At 42.1% G+C, this 23,254-nt stretch overlaps 1 protein-coding gene across 1 annotated transcript in view; it reads left to right on the top strand.

Annotated features, from left to right (window-relative positions):
• The window catches only part of FREM2 (FRAS1 related extracellular matrix 2), a 216,893-nt gene that overhangs the window by 162,991 nt on the left and 30,648 nt on the right, over positions 1-23,254 (top strand). The window contains exons 7-16 of the mRNA XM_040426093.1: positions 1,677-1,826; positions 5,351-5,560; positions 5,940-6,137; positions 7,736-7,900; positions 7,989-8,171; positions 11,129-11,259; positions 12,197-12,355; positions 14,264-14,567; positions 19,928-20,059; positions 20,381-20,712. Of these exons, the coding sequence (XP_040282027.1) occupies positions 1,677-1,826; positions 5,351-5,560; positions 5,940-6,137; positions 7,736-7,900; positions 7,989-8,171; positions 11,129-11,259; positions 12,197-12,355; positions 14,264-14,567; positions 19,928-20,059; positions 20,381-20,712 (1,964 nt within the window). The remainder of the gene's footprint in view (positions 1-1,676; positions 1,827-5,350; positions 5,561-5,939; positions 6,138-7,735; positions 7,901-7,988; positions 8,172-11,128; positions 11,260-12,196; positions 12,356-14,263; positions 14,568-19,927; positions 20,060-20,380; positions 20,713-23,254) is intronic.

Below are 23,254 nucleotides of genomic sequence, written 5' to 3'. Positions count from 1 at the left end.
CATACATTATACAGTGGCTGCGCTTGGTATTGCAACTTGGAATGGGACTGAGCTGCCCAAAGGCCATTTGACCCATGGGCGTGACATCACAGGCTAAGGAAGAGGATGCATTGCTCGCCCAAGCGCTGAGTCCCACTTCCAACAGTTGATTGGCAGGGATTCTGGAAGTCAGACCTCGACTGATCGATCTGATGTTGATTACCTAACCTCAATTCATATCCTTGGTTCATCAATATTTAAAGAGGTATTCTGGTTAGATTGTTATTCCCTGTCCTACTACTGGGACCCCCACCAATCACAAGAACGGGGCCCCGTCCTTCTTGCAGCCCCCCTAAAATAATTGGAGCGGCTAGTCACACATGGGCGTTGCCGCTCCATTCATTTCTATGGGAGTTCCGGAGATAAACAAGTACAAAGCTCCGAATTCTCATAGAAATAAATGGAGCGGCCGCACACATGTCTGCTCCGTTCATTTCAGGGGGGCTGCAGGGGGTATTCCCTGTGGATATGGGATAACCTAATCTAACCGGAATACCTCTTTAAGTCCCGTATAACACCCTTTAATAAGACACAGTAAACCCTTTAACAATGTATTCATCATTTTGTATCTGTGTTTTTCCAGCCCATTGACGATATAAATTCTATGACTAACACAATCTGGTGGTTACGTTTTCATTCTGACATTATCTTAAGAATTCCCAAGATTTACTGACTCATCCGTTTCTCTAAGTATATTGAGATAATGTAGATGAGGTTGTATATACATAGTCTCCGGAGCTGGCACAAGCCAGTAGGAAAGCATGAGTGTTGATAAAGCAGGAATGAAAAAAAAATGTGCAAGAATCCGCGAATCTTTCCATTTACATCCTCGAGGCATTTCTTTGATCCAGTGCCATTAACGAGGTTGTCTCAAACCACCTTCCTTATGCCCTATTAGGCCTCGTCCACATTTCTGTGTCAACGACACATGTTTCATCTGTGAAGATGTCCGCGAGGGATACGTGGTTAGTCCGTGTGTCCGTTTTTATCATCCATGTGTTATCCGTAATTCACTGACGTTGCTCATCTGAAAATTAATTTCCAAAGAATCTCCTATTAGTCTTCAGTGAAAAACGGACGCACCACGGATGGCATCCGTGGTTTGTCCTTGATTTTCACGGACCCATAGACTTCTATGGGCGTGCTTGGTCCGCATCATGGATCATAGTAGTGCATGTCTCCGTGATTTTTTTACTTACCCACAATCAGTAAAAGAAATACTGAAATGTGAACAGATACATTTAAATCAATGGGTATGTGTGCTGTCCGTGGAAAATCAGTGAAAAACGGAAATGTGGACGAGGCCTTAGCGCCTATGAACGTCTTTGAGGGTCTTACCTTAATTAACCAGAACAGAGAGACGCCCATTGTCCACACCATTGTCTGAGAACAGGCTGCCCATTGAGCTTTTTATATTGTCGATTGGCGCTCGTCATGGCCACGCATCGGGCCTGTACAAGGACCCCCGTGGTATAAAATGCAGTTATTATGATGAGATGCCCCCCTGCACCCTGTAGCATGACCACATGAGCATTTTTTTTTACTATTTCAGTAATTTCATTATATTGCAGACATAATTATTATATTACCGTTATTATCCACACGGATATGTTACACTTATATATATACTTTTCCAGAGCCTGCTTTTTACTTTGGAGATGTGGAACTGTACGTGGATGAAAGTGCGGGATACATAGAAGTACGTGTATGGAGGACTGGTACTGATCTGTCAAAAACTGCCACTGTCACCGTGCGGTCACAAAAGACGGAGCCAGTGTCAGCCATAGGTAAGTCGGACCAGAGAAAGCTCGTGTGATTACATTGTGAGCACTGTTTTCCAGAGTGACTAATGTGAGCGTGGTTGCAGTACTGCACCACAGCATATGTTACCACCATATCCGTGGTTAATAAAATTAGTGACTGTGCCAGGGTGTTCTTGACAACCACATAACTATAGGAATAAATAGCTTAAAATATGTTCCTTTCTTTCCTATTCTTTACTGTTATATGTATGTGGTTGATTTTACTTTTAATTTCATGTTTGCTCCACTGGTGACATGTTGAACCTCTAAACAGGATGGTGCACATAAAAATGACTCAATAAAATAGAAACATTTTGATTTCTCAGTGGTTGATACCTTTTAATGGCTAACTGAAAAGATGATGACAAAATTGCAAGTCTTCAAGACTACTCAGGTCTTACTAAATTTAAATATACCTGAGGAAGGGCCTCAAACTTGCAATTGCATCATCATCTTTTCAGTTAGCCATTAAAAGGTATTAACCACTGAGGAATCTCAATTTTCTTTGATTTTATCTTTTATTTTCTGGCTAACTAATATATATATTTTTTACTTTTACAAAAATAAGTAAACTGTTTTTAAAACATCATTTTTTTCATCATGTGCCATTTATTCTGACTTCTGGTGCCTGTATGAATGGAGCTTCTTCCTGACTTCTGTGCGGGTGTATACAGTGAGGAACAAGTATTTGAACACCCTGCGATTTTGCAAGTTCTCCCACTTAGAAATCATGGAGGGTTCTGAAATTCACATTGTAGGTGCATTCCCACTCTGAGAGAATAAAAAAATAATAATCTGGAAATCACATTGTATGATTTAAAAAAAATCTATTTCTCTTGGACTGCTGAACATAAGTACAGTCCTGATCAAAAGTTTAAGACCACTTGAAAAATGGCAAAAAATCATATTTAGCATAGCTAGATCTTAACAAGGTTCCAAGTAGAGCTTCAATATGCAACAACAAGAAATGAGAGTGAGACAAAACATTTTTTGAGCATTCAATTTAATGAAAACAACGAATAAACTGAAACAGGCAGTTTTTTTAGCTGATCAAAAGTTTAGGACCACACCTCCAAAAAAAAACTAAACCCCCCCCCCCCACAAAACAGAAATCCAACTTCCAAACATGAACTCAGTAATGAGTAGCTCCGCCGTTATTGTTTATCACTTCAAAAATTTGTTTCGTCATGCTTGATGCAAGCGTTTCCATGAGGTGAGTGGGAACATTTCTCCAAGTGGTGAAGACGGCCGCACGAAGGCCATCTACTGTCTGGAACTGTTGTCCATTTTTGTAAACTTCCCTTGCCATCCATCCCCAAAGGTTCTCAATTGGATTTAGATCAGGGGAACACGCAGGATGGGCCAAAAGAGTGATGTTATTCTCCTGGAAGAAGTCCCTTGTCCTGCGGGCATTGTGTACTGTAGCGTTGTCCTGTTGAAAAACCCAGTTGTTACCACACAGACGAGGGCCCTCAGTCATGAGGAATGCTCTCTGCAACATCTGGACATAGCCAGCGGCCGTTTGATGCCCCTGCACTTCCTGAAGCTCCATTGTTCCACTGAAGGAAAAAGCACCCCAGACCATTATGGCGCCCCCTCCATTGTGGCGCGTAGAAAACATCTCAGGTGGGATCTGCTTGTCATGCCAGTAACATTGGAAACCATCAGGACCATCAAGGTTAAATTTTTTCTCATCAGAGAATAAAACTTTCTTCCACCTTTGAATGTCCCATGTTTAGTGCTCTCTTGCAAAGTCCAAATGAGCAGTTCTGTGGCGTTCAAGGAGACGAGGTCTTTGAAGACGTTTTTTAGTTTTTGAAGGCCTTCAGTCTCAGATGCCGTCTGATGGTTATGGGGCTGCAGTCAGCACCAGTAAGGGCCTTAATTTGGGTCGAGGATCGTCCAGTGTCTTGACGGACAGCCAATTGGATCCTCCGGCTCAGTGCTGATGAAATTTTTTTGGGTCTTCCACTTGACTTTTTTGTTCCATAACCCTCAGGATCATTTAAGAAACTCCAAATGACTGTCTTACTGCGTCCCACCTCAGCAGTGATGGCGCGCTGTGAGAGACCCTGCTTATGCAGTTCAACAACCTGACCACGTTAAAAAAGGGAGAGTTTTTTTGCCTTTGTCATCACAACGTGTGACTACCTGACAGCAAATGACAATGAATCCACATCTTTGCACAGATTTGGCCTTTTAAAGGCATGTGGTCCTAAAATTTTGATCAGCTGAAAAACAGCCTGTTTCAGTTTAATTGAATGCTCAAAAAATGTTTTGTCTCACTCTCATTTCTTCTTGTTGCATGTTGAAGCTCTACTTGGAACCTTGTTAAGGTCCAACAATGTAAAATATGATTTTTTGCCATTTTTCAAGTGGTCTTAAACTTTTGATCAGGACTGTATTTGAACACCTGAGAAACAGCAAGAATTCTGGCTCTCAAAGACCTGTTACTGTGCCTTTAAGAAGTCCACCTCTACGCCACTCATTAATCTAACTTAGTAGCATCTCTCTGAGCTCTTTAAAGACCCCTGTCCACCCCACAGTCAGTCAGACGGCAACTACTACCATGGGCAAGACCAAAGAGCTGTCAAAAGACACCAGAGACAAAATTGTGGACCTCCACAAGGCTGGAAAGGGCTACGGGGCAATTGCCAAGCAGCTTGGTGAAAATAGATCAACTGTTGGAGCAATTGTTAGAAAATAGAAGAGGCTAAAGACGACTGTCAGGCTGGGTTCACACCTGAGCGTATTCGGTATGCGCTTTTTACAGTTGTTTTTATCGGGCGTTTACGTACGCGCGTTTTTAAATGAGGAAACAAGCAAACCCCAATTTAGGCGCGTTCCCGCTGAAGTCTATGGGCGGAAACGCGCGACAGTATGCCCCAAGGAAGCTCCTGTACTTCTTGGGGCGTAGGGCGTTTTACAGCGCGTTCGTACGTGCTGTAAAACGCTCAGGTGAGAACCATGCCTATAGGGAATCATTGGTTTTTGCCTGGTGAGCGTTTTACAGCGCGTAGGAACGCACTGTAAAACGCTCTGGTGTGAACCCAGCCTCAGTCTCCCTTGGACTGGGGCTCCATGCAAGATCTCACCTCGTGGGGTATCACTGATGATAAGAAAGGTGAGGAATCAGCCCAGAACTACAAGGGAGGAGCTGGTCAATGACATGAAGAGAGCTGAGACCACAGTTTCAAAGGTCACTGTCGGTAGAACACTATGCCGTCATGGTTTCAAATCATGCATTGCACTAAACTTCACTCATCGTGTTTGGGGGAAAAAGAAGGATGAGTTGCATCTGAAGAACACCATCCTTACTGTGAAGCATGAGGGTGGTAACATCATGCTTTGGGGGTGCTTTTCTCCATCTCCTCTGAGCATGTTTGTCTAGGTCGTCCAATAATAGATCCAGGATAGGATATTTGTTTGTCTATTCAGAATATGATCTAATAATGATGACCCTGGATTGCTGTAGGAAATATACTAATAAAAGGCATTTTTTTTCTCAGCTGGCATTGACTATGTAGGTATCAGTAGGAATCTGGATTTTGCTCCCGGCGTTAACATGCAGACTTTCCGTGTGGTCATTCTGGATGACTTGGGACAGCCGGTGCTGGAGGGCATAGAGAAGTTTGAACTCGTGCTGCGTATGCCAATGAACGCCGTCCTCGGGGAGCCCAGTAAAGCCATAGTATACATCAATGACACCGTCTCTGACTGTAAGTGACATTTCCATTTCTATCATGAGAAGTCTTGAATCAAGTGCAGTTTTTTTACTGCTTTCTCATTTTGTTGTGATGTGATTTTGTTGTGACTGGCACTTTAATGGGTGTCTTTGCTCACACAAGCTCTGCACTCGACATGCAGATGCCAGAATTTAAGAGAAATTCTCCTAATATGTTTTTTTTTTGTAATTGTGCATTAAAAAAGTATATCCATCTCATTTGGTCATAGCATATCGTTAGGATGATCGGTTTTGACCTTAAGGAATACTTGGTGCAGGATCATGCAAAATTGTATGCTCCAATGAAGAAGACGTACAGTAAATCAACATTCTGAAATCAGATTTATACAACGCACTTGTGTTTTTGTCCTCAGTGCCAAAGGTTCAATTCAGGGAGGCCATGTACATGGGGCACGAGAAGGATGGGAAGATCACAGCCATGGTGTACAGAAGTGGGGATGTCAGCTACAAGTCTACGGTTCGTTGTTACACTCGCCAAGGCTCGGCACAAGTGATGATGGACTTTGAAGAACGACCAAATACAGATAGTTCAATCATCACATTCCTTCCAGGTACAGCAGAATCTGGCTCCATATCTTGACTGCCCCTAGGCCCCATGACCACTTGCCATGTGCCATTACTAATGCCTGGGTGTACCTGTAACCCCTGCACCCCCTATAGCTTAGAACACTATTCTTAGTTATAGCTGTGTCTGAGACATTCAGGGATCTTGGAAAGATGAGTGCAATCTCTATTAGAGCTGTAATGGCAGACATATGTAATACTTAAAGGGGTTCTCTGGTTTTATAATGTTTTTTACCTGCCCAGAGTACCCCAAACACTGTCTATTTTTGCCCTATATGCCTGTTTTTCATGTGTTCACAGCTTCACTGCTTCCTGGCAGGATGTTTACATGCAGAACTTCCTGTTTTCATCAGCTTGCTGCAGCTTTCTAACCAGAACCAGCATGCTTTGCTCTAAAATGTCTCACAGGTCTTGCTCTGTAGGGAGTGTAGGGAGTGTGACTACTGTATAAAGAACAGTATGGCAGGTGGAGCAAGCCCTGAGAAACATTACAGAGGAAAGCATGTGCGTTTTAGTTAGAAAACCCAGCAGGAAGCTAATGACCAAAGGGGAAGACAAGGACAGACAAGATAGGTAAATAAGGTAAAAGCATGCAGCGTGGGGTACTCTGAACAGACAAAAAAATCATTATAAAACTGGAGAACGCCTTTAAAGGGCATCTGTCAACAGTTTTGCACCCATGACACTGGCAGACCTGTTACATGTGCGCTTGGCAGCTGAAGGCGTCTGTGTTGGTCCCATGTTCATATGTGTCCGTATTGCTGAGAAAAGTGATGTTTTAATATATGCAAATGAGCCTCTAGGAGCAACGGGGGCGTTGTCATTACACCTAGAGGCTCCGCTCTTTCTGAACTTTGATTTACAAGGCCAGGTGTAATGACTGCCTGGTCCTGTCAATCAAAGTGGAGAGGGTGCGGCATCTACTGAGAAACTGGAGCCTTTAGGTGTAATGGCAACGCCCCCGTTGCTCCTAGAGGCTCATTTCCGTATATAAGAACATCACCTTTCTCAGCAATGCGGGAACATATGAACATGGGACCAACACAGACGCCTTCAGCTGCCAAGCGCACATCGAACAGGTCAGCCAGTGTCATAGGTACAAATCTGCTGACAGATGCCCTTTAAGGAAAAGTTAATTGCCATTTTTGAAACAAGCAGACATAACAAGTCAACAACTTAAAGGGTTTTTATGGAATTAGAAAAACTGTTTTTTTTTACTTCAGTGAAGCTGAGCTGCCACGCCAGAAACAACCCATAGACAGGTGTGGAGCAAACATGTTTTTCTAATCCTGGACAACCCCTTCAAGTTTCTTTTCAGTTTTTTGTTGTTGTTTTTTGTCATTTTTATGTAGTAGCTTTTCAACCCAGATCTATATGCACTCTGCAGTTCACTGATTTTAATGGAAGCGTTACCATAGCTCAGAGATGGCGTTCAGTAACAATAGCCCTTTTTTCTAGTGATTGACCCAAACGCACAGACCCCTCAATGACATGTCAGAATATAACTAAAAGAGAAGGTTTACCATAGCAATCTCTGTAGGTTTTCATCCATTGCTATAGACAACATTTCTTATTGATTTTAAAGGTGAGACAGAACGTCCTTGCGTTGTGACGCTGATGGACGATACCATCCATGAAGAAGAGGAGGAGCTGCGACTTGTCCTTGGAACTCCCAGAAGTGAATCTCCTTTTGGAGCCTCCATAGGAGAACTCAATGAGACCTTAATAAAGATTAAGGATGATGCAGACAGTAAGAAAAGAATACAAAGAGGCTTTCAACTATCGCTAAGAGTCGCTACCTAGTAAACTTGACTTGTAAACCTTTTTATTTTTTTCAGAGGCAATAATAAAGTTTGGTGACACCAAGTTTAGTGTGAGCGAACCGAAGGAACCCGGACAAATCGTGGTAGTAAAAATTCCAGTTGTTCGTCAGGGAGACACATCAAAGGTCTCCATTGTGCGTGTGCATACAAAGGATGGCTCTGCTACCTCAGGGGAAGATTATAACCCTGTGTCAGAAGGTACACACCACTCCATCTAAATACCTCGCCCACATAGCAACGCGCTGGTATTTGTCTATGACGAACATATTGACTTCAATGCAACGAGACGCACACAAGAAGGGAAGGCAGTGCACTGGGGCAATAGGGACGCGCAAGGCCACGCCATAATAATATGCACTGGAATAATAATTTAGATTCATTTATTAATGTACAATTTTATCATCTCTAATACTAATATTATTCATAATAATAATTGATTGAACACATGTCCTGAATTCGATCCTGATTATTTTCTTAATATAACCTTACAGTAAATGGAGTTGCATTTTTCTGATACACGGCTCCAAATCCTCTGCATACACTGGAAGTTAGATGTTCAAATAATGTCTGCCCACAGCCACCACTAGGGGGAGTATTTAAGCTAATGAAATAATTATTTGACATTTGAAGGGCTTGTCCAGGATATTTTTTAAAAATGAACATAAATCAGGAAAGGTAATAAAATAACCAGTACTCCCCTTGTAAATCCCCACCTCTCCAGTGCCGCCACTCTGGTTGCCTCCACTGAACTTTGTTCACTGCAACAATGGGGGTGCCATACATACACATGCAGTCAATCAATGGCTACATCGGTCATATGGATGTACATGGCATGATCATTGCAGGTAAGTAAATAACCAGCAGGGTTATAATTTCAATTTTATCAAATTGTCTGATTTTTTTTTATTTTTTTTAAAATCCTGGACAAGCCCTTTAACTCAATAATAGTGTGCAGTAAGCTCCCCCTAGTGGTGACTACAGGATATCAGAATGTTATGCAGGAGATTTGGAGTTATTTATCAGAAACTGGGCTCTGACAACCACTGTAAGAAATGAAACAACTTCGTTTTTAGGGGGACAGGGAGAACATTTAACAATTTAGTAGCTGAAGAGCAAACCATGAGTAATTTTCATTGAAAAAAAAATTTGAAACATTAAAGCTGTAATAAATATAACATTTTACTACATTTCGGAAAAATATATTCCAAGGCTCTTGATTTTTGTCATTTTTAACAAAAGCTACCTGGAAAACCATAGCCCGGCCTGACCTCTCTAACAACTAGTCTCCCATTGTTGCAGGAGCTTGTCTAAACATAGACTGTTGACCTTGGGAAATCAGGTCTGAAAGGAAAGGATTTCTTTGTAGGATATCCCAATATTTACTTGTCATTATATTGGAGCAGGTTTTTTTAATCATTACTTGTGTTTAATCATCTTCTAGTTTAGTAAATTAAAGCCAGTTTCTGACTGATGGTGATCGAAGTTCAGTTAAAGAGCATATGTCAGCATGATCAACCCCATTAAACCAGACATACAGCCTGGTAGGGTTGATCATTCTGATAAAAAAGATACACTTATTATGACACTCCATGGCCCCATTACTGAGAAAACCACATTTTTATTTATGTGCAAATGACCTAAAAGGAGCACTGAGGGGCTGGCCAGAGCCCTCAAATCACTAGTTTGTTACACCCCCTTCAGCTTCAGTCCCTTCCTCCTTCCGCTGGATTGACAGGGCAGTCTTCTAGTGGCTGCTACTCTCCTAGAGCTGAGACTGATCTTATCCAGCCTGCGCTGTATCGCCTGTTGTCAGCGCTTGCTCAGTTTTTCTGCACTCCAAGCAGCACAGAGTCAAACTAAGCAAGTGCCAAGACCTCTGTCGTCCCGTACCTGCGCTGTATCTTCAGTTCTCAGGAGACATAGTGCAGGCACGAGATGGCAGGTCTCAGCGCTTGCTCAGTTTGAATCTGCGCTGCTTGGAGAGCAGCAGGAGAAACACTGAGCAAGCGTCAAGACTAGAAGATACAGCACAGACTGGAGAATACCAGTCTCAGCGTTAGGAGAGCAGCAGGCAATAGAAGACTAACCCTGTCAATCCAGGGGAAGAGGGGAAAGACTGAAGCTGAAAGGGGTGTAAAAACTGGTGCTCCAAGGGCTCTGGCCAGCCTCTCAGTGCTCCAATTAGGTAATTTGCATATAAATTAAAATGCTGTTTTCTCAGTAATGGGGCCATGGAAATGGAACTTATTTAACTTAGTAAATCTCCCCCATTAGCAACCTCTGTTCTCCCAATAAGAATAGGGACCCCTCCCCCCACCATCAGAAATTTATGGAAAAAACTTCTGTAAGATGGAAACTAAAAACTATTGATCTGACTGAACTTGATTGCTATATTTATTAATGCCTTTAAAACCATATAGCATATATCATAATATACAGCGTAACAAAAAATAAAAATGGTGAATAAGAGTTTTCCTCCTGTTCCCAACTGGGTGACAAGCAAAAGAGCCAATATTACAGCTTTTCTTGACAGAAAATCTGATTTGTTTTCAGAAATATAGAAACGTTGTTGGTGACTACCCCCATGGGAGTTATAATAACCTCTGATCAGATGTGATTTGGTTAGGCCACATGTAGATATAACTAAGTAACAATTAAATTGATTTCTCTTAAAGTGGTGACCCCACCATTTTTTTTTTATTTATCCCAGGATGGGGGTCTAATACTTGGGAGCCTCGACAATGAGGGGTCCCTGAGTCCCCTGTCTGAATGGAGTGGTAGTGCACATGTCAGTCCACTGCTCCATTCACTGTTATGGGGCTTATATAGACATCTTTCCATCAGTGAATGGAGCAGAGGACCGTCTTAAGCAGTACTGCTCCATTCAGATGTGGGACACCAGCAACGCTCATTCTTGGGATTGTGTAGGGTCCGACTGACTTTCCTCCCCCTGCAATCCATAATGTATTACATATCCTATGGAAAGGTGAAACAACTTTCGTATGATGACCCCTTTAGCAGCAGAGGACAGTCAAGCACGATAGAGATCATTAGTGAAATGTTACAGATGCTAATGTTATTCAGTTGTGACAGGGGCTTTATGTGATGAATGCACTCACATTCTTCATAAAAACTTTATTTTTGGACCTTTTTAGAGATTGAATTTAAAGAAGGTGAAACACAGCACATTGTGGAGGTCGAAGTCTTGTATGATGGAGTTAGGGAAATGAGAGAAGCTTTTACTATACACCTGAAGCCTGATGAGAACATGGTTGCAGAAATCCAGGTAACACAGAACGTATCTAAGACCTCAGCTGACTTTGGACTCTTGCTTGTTTATGGTGTGTGATCTAGCAAGTGATTGATATATTTTGTTTTAAAAAAAAAATCCATAGAGAAGAACCGCTCTGTAGAGATACAGTGTGAGTCAGTGCATACATCACGGGTGGCCCATGGTTAAATGTGCACAAAATCATACTAATCGTAACCCTTCAGGGCTAAGCTAATTTTGTCAACAACAGGCAGCATTTTTGTGTTTTCCTTCCCATCTTCCAAGAACCATACATTTTTAGATTTTTCCATTTTGCTTTGTGTCGCCAAGTTCATACACCCATGTCTTTTTTGATTTTTCCTTCTGTTTGAAGGCTCATTTTTTTGCAGAATGAGCAAGTGCAGTATTTATTGCTATCATTTTGTTGCACATATAATTTTTTATTTATTCCATTTTTTTTTTTTTGGGCGAAGGGTAGGCAAGGTGAGCCAATTCTGGCTTAGGCAATTTTTTTATGCTATTCACTATGCAAGATAACCAACATGATATTTTATTATTTTGGATGTTGCAATAAAAATTTATATTTTTTTATAATTAATAGGAAAGAGATTTTTTGTTTTACATTTTGTTTTACATAAGGTAACTCAACTCAAACTTTATGCAATAGGTTATTTGTGATTCAACCCATTAGAAATAGACCTGAGGGGCAAGTGATTGTCTCCAACGGCAGCTTCAAATGGTGGTATCCTCTGCTGGATCTTAGGAATTTATGGTTGTGCCAGAGCCTTGGCCCGCCAGAGGATCTGGTGGGCCAGTCTGAGCGTGGCCAGGCGTGTCATAGACAATAGATTTCATAGTTGTCAGTCCTCCTCAACTAAATACCCGAAGAAGGCTTTGATGTTGCGGGATCACCGTTTCTACAGCTTTCCTAACAAGATCCTCTATTTTGTAGATGACCAAAGCCATAGTGTATATCGAAGAAATGAACAGTATGGCTGATGTGACATTCCCCTCGGTTCCTCAAGTTATCTCACTTTTTATATATGATGACACTTCAAGAGCTAAGGAGAACCCTAATCCCATTGCTGGTTACCCAGTTGCTTGCATCACGGTGAGTTTTGTGCATGACATGAATACCTCTTCTCTGCCAACTGTGCCTATTTGCAGTAGAGATTCAGTCCAATAGATTTGAAAGCCAGAAGCCAGAAGCCTCTAGGTAGGGATCCTAGTAGTCGGGACCCCACCAATCTAACATTTATCACTTATCCAGTGGATAGGTGATAAATCCTTCAGGCAGGAATATACCTTCCATACCTATACAAACTGTGTTGGCTCTCTGATAGTACAGGAAGTGTTAGCCTCTCTTTTCAAGGAACTATCACCACATTCCCTCCCGTATTTACTCTCTACTTCTTTGAAAGCCTGGAAAAGATACCATGGCGGTGATCGTAGAACAACTGTTTCCATAGCAAAAATCACTCCAATAGAGGTGTTGCAATACCTTATCCCTGATCTCTCTCTAGAGGGATGGAAAAAGGAGGGAATAGTAACGGTGGCGGATTTGCTCAATTTGAAGGATCTTGACTCCTTTGAAAATTTGCAAAAAAGGTTCAAAATACACAAAAATGACTTTTATAAGTATTTGAGAGTTCGCCACCTCTTAGCCACAAATCCTACGCTATTGGTTCATTCACATGCGGAACTCCTGTGCCAATGGAACTTGACACAACCCAAGTGGAAGGGAATCCGCCCTCTATATACATTCTTAGGCAAGAAAAACTCCTTTGTAAAAACCACACCCATTATCTCATGGGAACAGGATCTTGGCCGTAGCATCCCCCCAGCGCAGTGGTCCACAGCTATCACATATGCAACTAAACGACTGAAATGTGTATCTCACCTTAAAGCATACTCGAAAACTCTACTCAGATGGTACTTTACCCCTCTGAAATTGAGCCGCATTTATCCTGGCTTGGAGCCGCTGTGCTGGAGGGGATGTGGGGGCAAAGGGTCCCTTATACACATATTATGGAGCTGTTCTTTGTTAAAAGATTTATGGGCTGGCATCTTCCAGCTAGTGTCAAAGGTAACGGGCCGTGAGCTAAAAAGTGACCCGGCTTTGGCCTTGCTCTTTATTAACATTACAGAGATCCCATATGATTTTAGGACCATTGCCATGCACTTATTCCTAGCCACAAAATTGGCTATAACTAGGAACTGGAAAAGTTCAACAATTCCGACCATACAGGAAATCATCAACTCAGTGGACACTACTAGGTCTTTTGAAAAAATGTTAGCACACAAAAACTTTGCGGTACGCAAATTTGAAAGGGAGTGGGCACAGTGGAGTGGTAACTCCAGTGATCAATAGATTGTCTCTAACAACCTACAAACATAAAGGGTATTTACATAGTCAATACTTGCTTGCATTAATTTATGCTTTTGATGTACATTCGGAAGCCTCGATATTCTACACAGAGTCTGCCTCTCTGCCTTTTCTTTATTTCTTTTCTCGTTTCTCCGTTCATTTCTCCATGTTTTTTCTGTAAGATATGGTCATTGGATTGTACTGACGCTATACCAACCTATTGTACAGATGTAATCTTTGGAGTACATGATTCCACCTGATACATGCGAACAACGCATATTAATGTAATATAATATAACCCGTTGCACGGGTGATATGTACGATCCCTCTGATCACTGTATTTTTTGGATTTATGAAAAAATTCTCAATAAAGATATATTGAAAGATAGTACAGGAAGTATTCCTATGTGTAAAGGCCCCGTTACATGGCCCACTGTGCAGGCGATTATTGGGAACAGGTGAATGTTCATTCCTGATAATTAGCCCATGTAAAGGGATCTTGTGGCCTTATCACCTAGCAAATAATTCATCAAGTGGGCACATTTATGTAGACTGTGTCATTTGTGCTTCATGGACATTGCTTTCATTGTAGTCTTGCGATTTCGTAATTTTTCCTTTTCTTATTTTTTTAATCATGTTCCATCTTTCCAGGCTTGTAACCCTAAATATTCAGATTATGACAAAACTGGATCAATATGTATCAGTGAACACATCAACGACACATTAACCCGTTACCGTTGGCTGGTCAGTGCCCCCAAGGGCCAGGATGGAGTCACCAGTCCTATGAGGGAGGTTGATTTTGACACATTCTTTACGTCTTCAAAAATGATCACCCTGGATTCAATATACTTCCATGCGGGTTCGCGGGTGCAGTGTGCGGCACGTGCTGTAAACTCAGATGGACAGGAAGGTCTGGAACTTATGAGTCCTATTATAACCATAAGCACAGAAGAAGGTGAGCATTCATGGTTTATGGCATGGACTGATTTTTAGCTACAAGACAACCATATACCCAGAAGATAATTATTATATTACTATCAGCTTCTGCTCCTGTCTACAGTAAATATTTTTTCCATTACAGCGGAAGTAACTATGCAAAGGCTAATTTTATTACACACTCGTGTAATTTATCATTTCTCACCACAGACTAAAGTCTTACTTATGACGCTTACCACACACCCAAAGTATGGCAGACCAAAGGGTTACTCTTCTGGAGATCCCTTGGACCCTTTTTAGACCACTTCTCGTGTGTAGTCTTGCCAGGCCATTGCTCCCAAGGGCATTTCCATGAGCCAGTCTTGAAATTGTATAGAAGAACGCTCTTTGCTAAAGGATTTCTGATACAAACCCTTGAGAAGCTGATGACAGTACCATAGGGATTGAAGGCTCAGCAAACAGAGTTGTGGTATAGAAGTGGCAGACAAGAGATCCCTAGAACAGCAAGCTCTTAGTCTGGTCGAGCTTTGGAGGGATGGACTGTCCCATTAAATATTGTAATTTGTGTCCAGGGTGACATCTTAAAAATGTTGAGGGAGAAATCATTTTGGATACTAGGGGACACTTCAAATCCCAGATAGTGACAACACTATCACGTCAAACATACAGTAAGTTGAATTTAACACTAACTGGGAAGCCATCTAGCTTTAAGTGGGTTGTCTCACTTTAGCAAATGGGATTTATCATGTAGAGAAAGTTAATACAAGTCACTTACTAATGTATTGCGATTGTCCATTTTTCCTCTTCGCTGGCTAAATTCATTTTTCCATCACATTATACACTGCTCGTTTCCATACTGGCCGTGCTTTCACACTATAGAAAAGAGTACTGGACTATGTGCAATGAGGCCGGCACTTTTTCCTATATCGTGCAAGCACGACTACTTCTTCAGGATTACAGGATGGTTGTAACTGAGGAAACGAGCAGTGTATAATGTGGCGGAAAAATTAATCTACCAAGCAAAGGAGGCAATATGGACAATCATAATACATAAGTAAGGGCCTTGTATTAACTTTCTCGACATGATGAATGCCATTTGCTGAAGTGAGACAACCCCTTTAACCTCCTCAGGACCGCCGTACGCAGGATTGCGTCTTTGCGGTGGCCCTGCTCTTCTGGGTGGACGCGCCGGTGCGTCCTCTCGCGAGACGCGAGATTTCCTGTGAACGCGCGCACACAGGCGCGCGCGTTCACAGGATCGGAAGGTAAGCGAGTGGATCTCCAGCCTGCCAGCGGCGATCGTTCGCTGGCAGGCTGGAGATGTGATTTTTTTTAACCCCTAACAGGTATATTAGACGCTGTTTTGATAACAGCGTCTAATATACCTGCTACCTGGTCCTCTGGTGGTCCCTTTTGTTTGGATCGACCACCAGAGGACACAGGCAGCTCAGCAATATGTAGCACCAAGCACCACACTACACTACACCCCCCCCCTGTCACTTATTAACCCCTTATTAGCCCCTGATCACCCCATATAGACTCCCTGATCACCCCCCTGTCATTGATCACCCCCCTGTAAAGCTCCATTCAGATGTCCGCATGATTTTTACGGATCCACTGATAGATAGATCGGATCCGCAAAACGCATACGGACGTCTGAATGGAGCCTTACAGGGGCGTGATCAATGACTGTGGTGATCACCCCATATAGACTCCCTGATCACCCCCCTGTCATTGATTACCCCCCTGTCATTGATCACCCCCCTGTAAAGCTCCATTCAGACGTCCGCATGATTTTTACGGATCCACTGATAGATGGATCGGATCCGCAAGACACATACAGGCGTCTCCCTGGAGCCTTCCAGGGGGGGTGATCACCCCATATAGACTCCCTGATCACCCCCTGTCATTGATCACCCCCCCTGTCATTGATTATCCCCCCTGTCAGGCTGCATTCAGATGTCCGTATGATTTTTACGGATCCACGGATACATGGATCGGATCCGCAAAACACATACGGACATCTGAATGGAGCCTTATAGGGGGGTGATCAATGACAGGGGGGTGATCACCCCATATAGACTCCCTGATCACCCCCCTGTCATTGATCACCCCCCCTGTCATTGATCACCCCCCCTGTCAGGCTGCATTCAGATGTCCGTATGATTTTTACGGATCCACGGATACATGGATCGGATCCGCAAAACACATACGGACATCTGAATGGAGCCTTATAGGGGGGTGATCAATGACAGGGGGGTGATCACCCCATATAGACTCCCTGATCACCCCCCTGTCATTGATCACCCCTCTGTAAGGCTCCATTCAGACATTTTTTTGGCCCAAGTTAGCGGAAATTATTTTTTTTTTCTTACAAAGTCTCATATTCCACTAACTTGTGTCAAAAAATTTAATCTCACATGAACTCACCATACCCCTCACGGAATCCAAATGCGTAAAAAATTTTAGACATTTATATTCCAGACTTCTTCTCACGCTTTAGGGCCCCTAGAATGCCAGGGCAGTATAAATACCCCACATGTGACCCCATTTTGGAAAGAAGACACCCCCAGGTATTCCGTGAGGGGCATATTGAGTCCATGAAAGATTGAAATTTTTGTCCCAAGTTAGCGGAAAGGGAGACTTTGTGAGAAAAAAATTAATAAAATCAATTTCCGCTAACTTGTGCCAAAAAAAAATAAATTCTATGAACTCGCCATGCCCCTCATTGAATACCTAAGGGTGTCTTCTTTCCAAAATGGGGTCACATGTGGGGTATTTATACTGCCCTGGCATTTTAGGGGCCCTAAAGCGTGAGAAGAAGTCTGGGATCCAAATGTCTAAAAATGCCCTCATAAAAGGAATGTGGGCCCCTTTGCGCATCTAGGCTGCAAAAAAGTGTCACACATCTGGTATCGCCGTACTCAGGAGAAGTTGGGGAATGTGTTTTGGGGTGTCATTTTACATATACCCATGCTGGGTGAGATAAATATCTTGGTCAAATGCCAACTTTGTATAAAAAACATGGGAAAAGTTGTCTTTTGCCGAGATATTTCTCTCACCCAGCACGAGTATATGTAAAAAGACACCCCAAAACACATTCCCCAACTTCTTCTGAATACGGCGATACCACATGTGTGACACTTTTTTGCAGCCTAGGTGGGCAAAGGGGCCCACATTCCAAAGAGCACCTTTAGGATTTCACAGGTCATTTACCTACTTACCACACATTAGGGCCCCTGGAAAATGCCAGGGCAGTATAACTACCCCACAAGTGACCCCATTTTGGAAAGAAGACACCCAAGGTATTCCGTGAGGGGCATGGCGAGTTCCTAGAATTTTATATTTTTTGTCACAAGTTAGCGGAAAATGATGATTTATTACTAACTTGTGACAAAAAATAAAAACTTCCATGAACTCACTATGCCCATCACGAAATACCTGGGGGTGTCTTCTTTCCAAAATGGGGTCACTTGTGGGGTAGTTATACTGCCCTGGCATTCTAGGGGCCCAAATGTGTGGTAAGAAGTTTGAAATCAAAATGTGTAAAAAATGACCGGTGAAATCTGAAAGGTGCTCTTTGGAATATGGGCCCCTTTGCCCACCTAGGCTGCAAAAAAGTGTCACACATGTGGTATCTCCGTACTCAGGAGAAGTTGGGCAATGTGTTTTGGGGTGTCATTTTACATATACCCATGCTGGGTGAGAGAAATATCTTGACAAAAGACAACTTTTCCCATTTTTTTTTTACAAAGTTGGCATTTGACCAAGATATTTATCTCACCCAGCATGGGTATATGTAAAATGACACCCCAAAACACATTCCCCAACTTCTCCTGAGTACGGCGATACCACATGTGTGGCACTTTTTTGCAGCCTAGGTGGGCAAAGGGGCCCACATTCCAAAGAGCACCTTTCGGATTTCACCAGTCATTTTTTACACATTTTGATTTCAAACTACTTACCACACATTTGGGCCCCTAGAATGCCAGGGCAGTATAACTACCCCACAAGTTACCCCACTTTGGAAAGAAGACACCCCAAGGTATTCGCTGATGGCCATAGTGAGTTCATAGAAGTTTTTATTTTTTGTCACAAGTTAGTGGAATATGAGACTTTGTAAGAAAAAAAAGTTCTATGAACTCACTATGCCCATCAGCGAATACCTTAGGGTGTCTACTTTCCAAAATCGGGGTGGGGTGTTTGTACTGTCTGGCCATTGTAGAACCTCAGGAAACATGACAGGTGCTCAGAAAGTCAGAGCTGCTTCAAAAAGCGGAAATTCACATTTTTGTACCATAGTTTGTAAACGCTATAACTTTTACCCAAACCATTTTTTTTTTACCCAAACATTTTTTTTTTATCAAAGACATGTAGAACAATAAATTCAGAGCAAAATCTATATATGGATGTAGTTTTTTTTGCAAAATTTTACAACTGAAAGTGAAAAATGTCATTTTTTTGCAAAACAAAACAAAAAAAGTAAAAATGCCAGCAGCAATGAAATACCACCAAATGAAAGCTCTATTAGTGAGAAGAAAAGGAGGTAAAATTTATTTGGGTGGTAAGTTGCATGACCGAGCAATAAACGGTGAAAGTAGTGTAGGTCAGAAGTGTAAAAAGTGGCCTGGTCTTTAAGGGTGTTTAAGCTATAGGGGCTGAGGTGGTTAAATGAGTACTTCCATCTTAGGTATTAATAGCATATTCATTGGATATGTCATAAGCGGCGGACTGGTGCAAGTTCCACCTCTGGAAGGGACTGTCACCTGTCGGGAGAACTCATTGATTGCTCGGCTCCTGCCGTAACTGCTATAGATCGTAATAGAGATGGCCAAGCTTGTGCATGGGGAATGCAGTGACCGTGAATCAGTAAGTAGGGGACACCAGTTTGTATTATTTTAATAACACAGTTTTGATGTCCTTACTGAAAGGCGGTCATGTTGTAAAAATATATTGGTGTTCTCCACTGCATTCAGTCAGAGACTTTTTTTCATTTTTACTTCTAAAAGTGAACCTGATTCCCATCTAGTGGGAAACACAATAATTTTCAGTCGTTTTCTCGTACTGCCCGCAGTGCCCACTTCAGAAGATTGGACAAATGCACTTATTCCTGATCGTTGCACATTGTAAACAAGGCAGCAATCAGCAAATGTTGGCTGATCTAATGTTTTATGCAAGCAGAAAAATCCTCATTGTCAGCAGCACGCCTCGCCGAGTAGACAGGTGATGTGCTGTCAACAAAATGTAAAGTGCATGGGGACAAGTGTATTTTCAATGATCGTTGCTCATTATGGCCCCATTTGGAACACATTTATGACCGTTTTTGATTAACAATGTTAGTACAGTAAATAGTTACCGTACATGTATTTCTCATTGTAGGTCTCTGCCAACCTCGAGTGCCGGGAGTGGTCGGAGCTGAACCGTTCTCTGCTAAGATGCGATACACGGGGTCGGATGATCCCGATCATCCAAATCTTATTAAAGTAACTATTACTATGCCTCATATTGATGGTGAGTTAATTTTGTAGAATATACGGTACTTGATATTGGTTGTTGGAAAGTCATCACTAGTACTGTAGGGATTGCATGAACGGAGCAAGGCTTTTCTGCTTTTCTGCTTATGAAACTTGTCAGATTATTGGGAAATGATGTCGATTTCTGATACATAAATGGATGAACCAATATCATATAAATTCTTATTTTTACATGGCTGGCAGGTTAATGTCACCTATTTCATAACTATATACCCTCCCCTAGAGTATTCCTACTAACTTAGAAGGGCTTATCATACTGTATAGTGGCACTCACATTCAACGTTTTTCTCTATTTCAGGCATGCTTCCAGTGATATCCACTAGGGAGCTTTCTAACTTTGAGCTCACACTGAGCCCTGATGGTACACGGGCAGGAAACCACAAGTGCTCGAATCTTCTGGATTATAATGAAGTGAGAACTCGTTACGGGTTCTTGACTGATGCCACCAAGAATCCCAATGTCATAGGGGAGACCTCTCCCTACCAATATAATACACAGCTGAGAGGGTCTAATGCTTTACGCTTCTACAGAAATCTTAACCTAGAGGCCTGCTTGTGGGACTTTACCAGCTACTATGACATGTCGGAGCTCCTTACTGAATGTGGTGGCACCATTGGCACAGACGGACAGGTACGTTTAGTTCATCATTACTTATTATATAATGTCTAAAATAATGAACCATGAATAGATGAGATGACATAATTTCCAGTGCATGAGACATGGTCACTCTATCATCAGAGATAGCCCCGATAACTAAATGGGTTTTGAAAACAAGGTTGTCCATCACATCAAGTGGCAAGTATATGATCACAGAGAAGACTGGAGGCATGAATGGGTGCTGTAGAAACCATACCATAAAATACCATGCTGGTTACTACTTTCAGGGGCGCACCAACCATGGGGTTAGAACTTTGTCTCACAGAGCACCCTTCCTTGATAGCCGGTTGGGTGGCATTTTGGCAGGTGTAACAGTAATTCCCTACTCTTTCCCTTCTGTAATGTGGCCGGGGGTGCAATTTCACTTTTTGCTTTAAGCAGGAAAAGGTAATATCAACCCAGCAAATACTAAGTGATGGCATTGAAAATATGGTAGTGTGTTCAAGCAAAGCTTTTGAATTAAGGCATCAAACTAAAGCTCAGTGCACATTGCGTCAGAGCCCTTTGTATACATCAGGAAAGGCTCCTAGCGGTTACGTTAAGAATAACCATAGAGCCTACAGAGGTCAAAGGGTCCCTTTGGCCTCTATCATGCTGTGATATTCTATACAGAAGGTGGCAAAAAAATTACATATATCTCTTGGTATAAGTTTTTTCTAAATGGCAGTCAATGGTAAGTGTATTCCACTGTGTCCTTCTACAGTGGCATATGTCGAGGCCTTCTACTTGAGGTATATGGTATAAAATCTTCTCAATGAATACCTCTTGAATACCTCTGATAGAACACAATGCGGCAGATTTACTATTGAAAATGTGCCAGAATTCTTCTGTTATTTGCACCAAAAAAGTGGCGTACATGACTTGCACCACATTTATTAACCCTTTTAGAAACATTGTAAGTCTCTTTCGACAAGAGGTGGGGCTTAGCAAAAAGGGATTGTGGATTCATTGGAAAGGGGCATGGCTAATTCTGCGCCGAATACCAAAGAAATCCAGAAAACATGAGCTGTGGGGAGTCCTTGAGGACCGAAGTAGGTAGTTGGCGATACTGTCCTCTCCTTTCTGAATGTCGCTTCCATTCTGGAATTTATGTTGCTAAGATAACATAGATTGTTTGATCAAATTTGCAGTGACATGGTGGTAGAACTTAGCAGATCTTTCTTTAATCTTTATTACAAGCTCTGTGTGCTAGCAGTTGCTCTTTTAGTCTCTCAGATATGTGAAACATCAAAGACCCCCTGATGCTTTCTAGAGATGGCGTCTTCGTGTATCTTTAGCTGCACAACTCAATTTGGAAGAAATACATTAATGAAAAGGCCATTTAAAGGTATGAAGCCAACCACGGAAGGGTGCCAATTCTGTGTCACATTTAGATCTGCCAGTTGACTTTTCTAAATGTCACTTAGCACTGTATAAAAGGTACTTATTATAGTCTGTTAAGGCTACAGTACGTGCAAACTACGTAGTGTATGAAGACAGTACTGAGCAAAAGTTAATTATTCATAATATTTGTAGTCAACAGAATTTGGGGCTTTTTTTGGTTGTTTGACAGCGTTTTGGTTTTCCTGGGCTGACATGGTGCAGCCTGGGCTGTAGTCTACTTTGTTATGAGCTGGCATGGTAAAATGTTGTCAAGTTCCCTCATGTTACACAACCGCACTGCCATGTTCCTGATTCCATTTCCAACCTTCAAGCCAGTTCTCCACCACAGAAACCAAACCTTGCTGTCTGGATAATGAAGTACACCGTTCAGGTCTAAGACAGTAATCATGTATTGTCCTGCACCCTAAATGGCTGGAACTACTAGTGATGGGCTCTCTATGGAAAGGCAAATGGACATTATACATACACATTTTTTTTTAAAGTTTCAGTGAATATTTTTCACTGTTCAGTTCATCCATCTGATCTTATTAAACAGTTTATACAGTTAGTCTACTTAAAATGGGCCATATCTATAAAATAGTTGTCTGGTGAAGGCTTCATCAGCCAGTAGTTATTCTCCCCAAACTTCCCATAACCATGGGCGATTGGCTCTGTGTGTGGGTATATTCAACTGGAAACGGTTGATAAGCAGCTGCCGGATACTTCTGACAGCATCTCCAAGCAGAACAATTATCATTTCCCCCAACATTTGCCGTTGGGGGGCAGTTGGAAGATCCCACGCACATTAGATTGTTGATTAAATTGTAAGGAGATTAATCTAGTATTAGTGCTGAATTAGTGTCCTTTTATACTGTGAGGATTGGGTCAATTATCGGGAGTGAACGTTAATGCAAACACTCGATCCCAACAGTTGGCCATTAAAAGGTGCTGCCAATCACCCGATATTGAGCCATGTGGAAGATACTGTAAAAGAGCGCCAACTGTACGTCATTGATCAGTGTTCATCATTGGCCCGGCATTGACCAGCGTCATAGGACCCTTACACTGGAACAACTGAAATGACTTTCTGTAGCTGTAGTTTACTACACATTCTGACTTGTTAGTAACTAGTATTAGTGGGTTATAGGTCATT

This window comes from Bufo bufo, chromosome 3 (genome assembly GCF_905171765.1).
Source record: "Bufo bufo chromosome 3, aBufBuf1.1, whole genome shotgun sequence".
In the NCBI taxonomy this organism is placed as follows: Eukaryota; Metazoa; Chordata; class Amphibia; order Anura; family Bufonidae; genus Bufo; species Bufo bufo.
The sequence above is the reverse complement of the archived record's forward strand: the minus strand, read 5'-3'. Positions and strand labels throughout refer to the sequence as shown.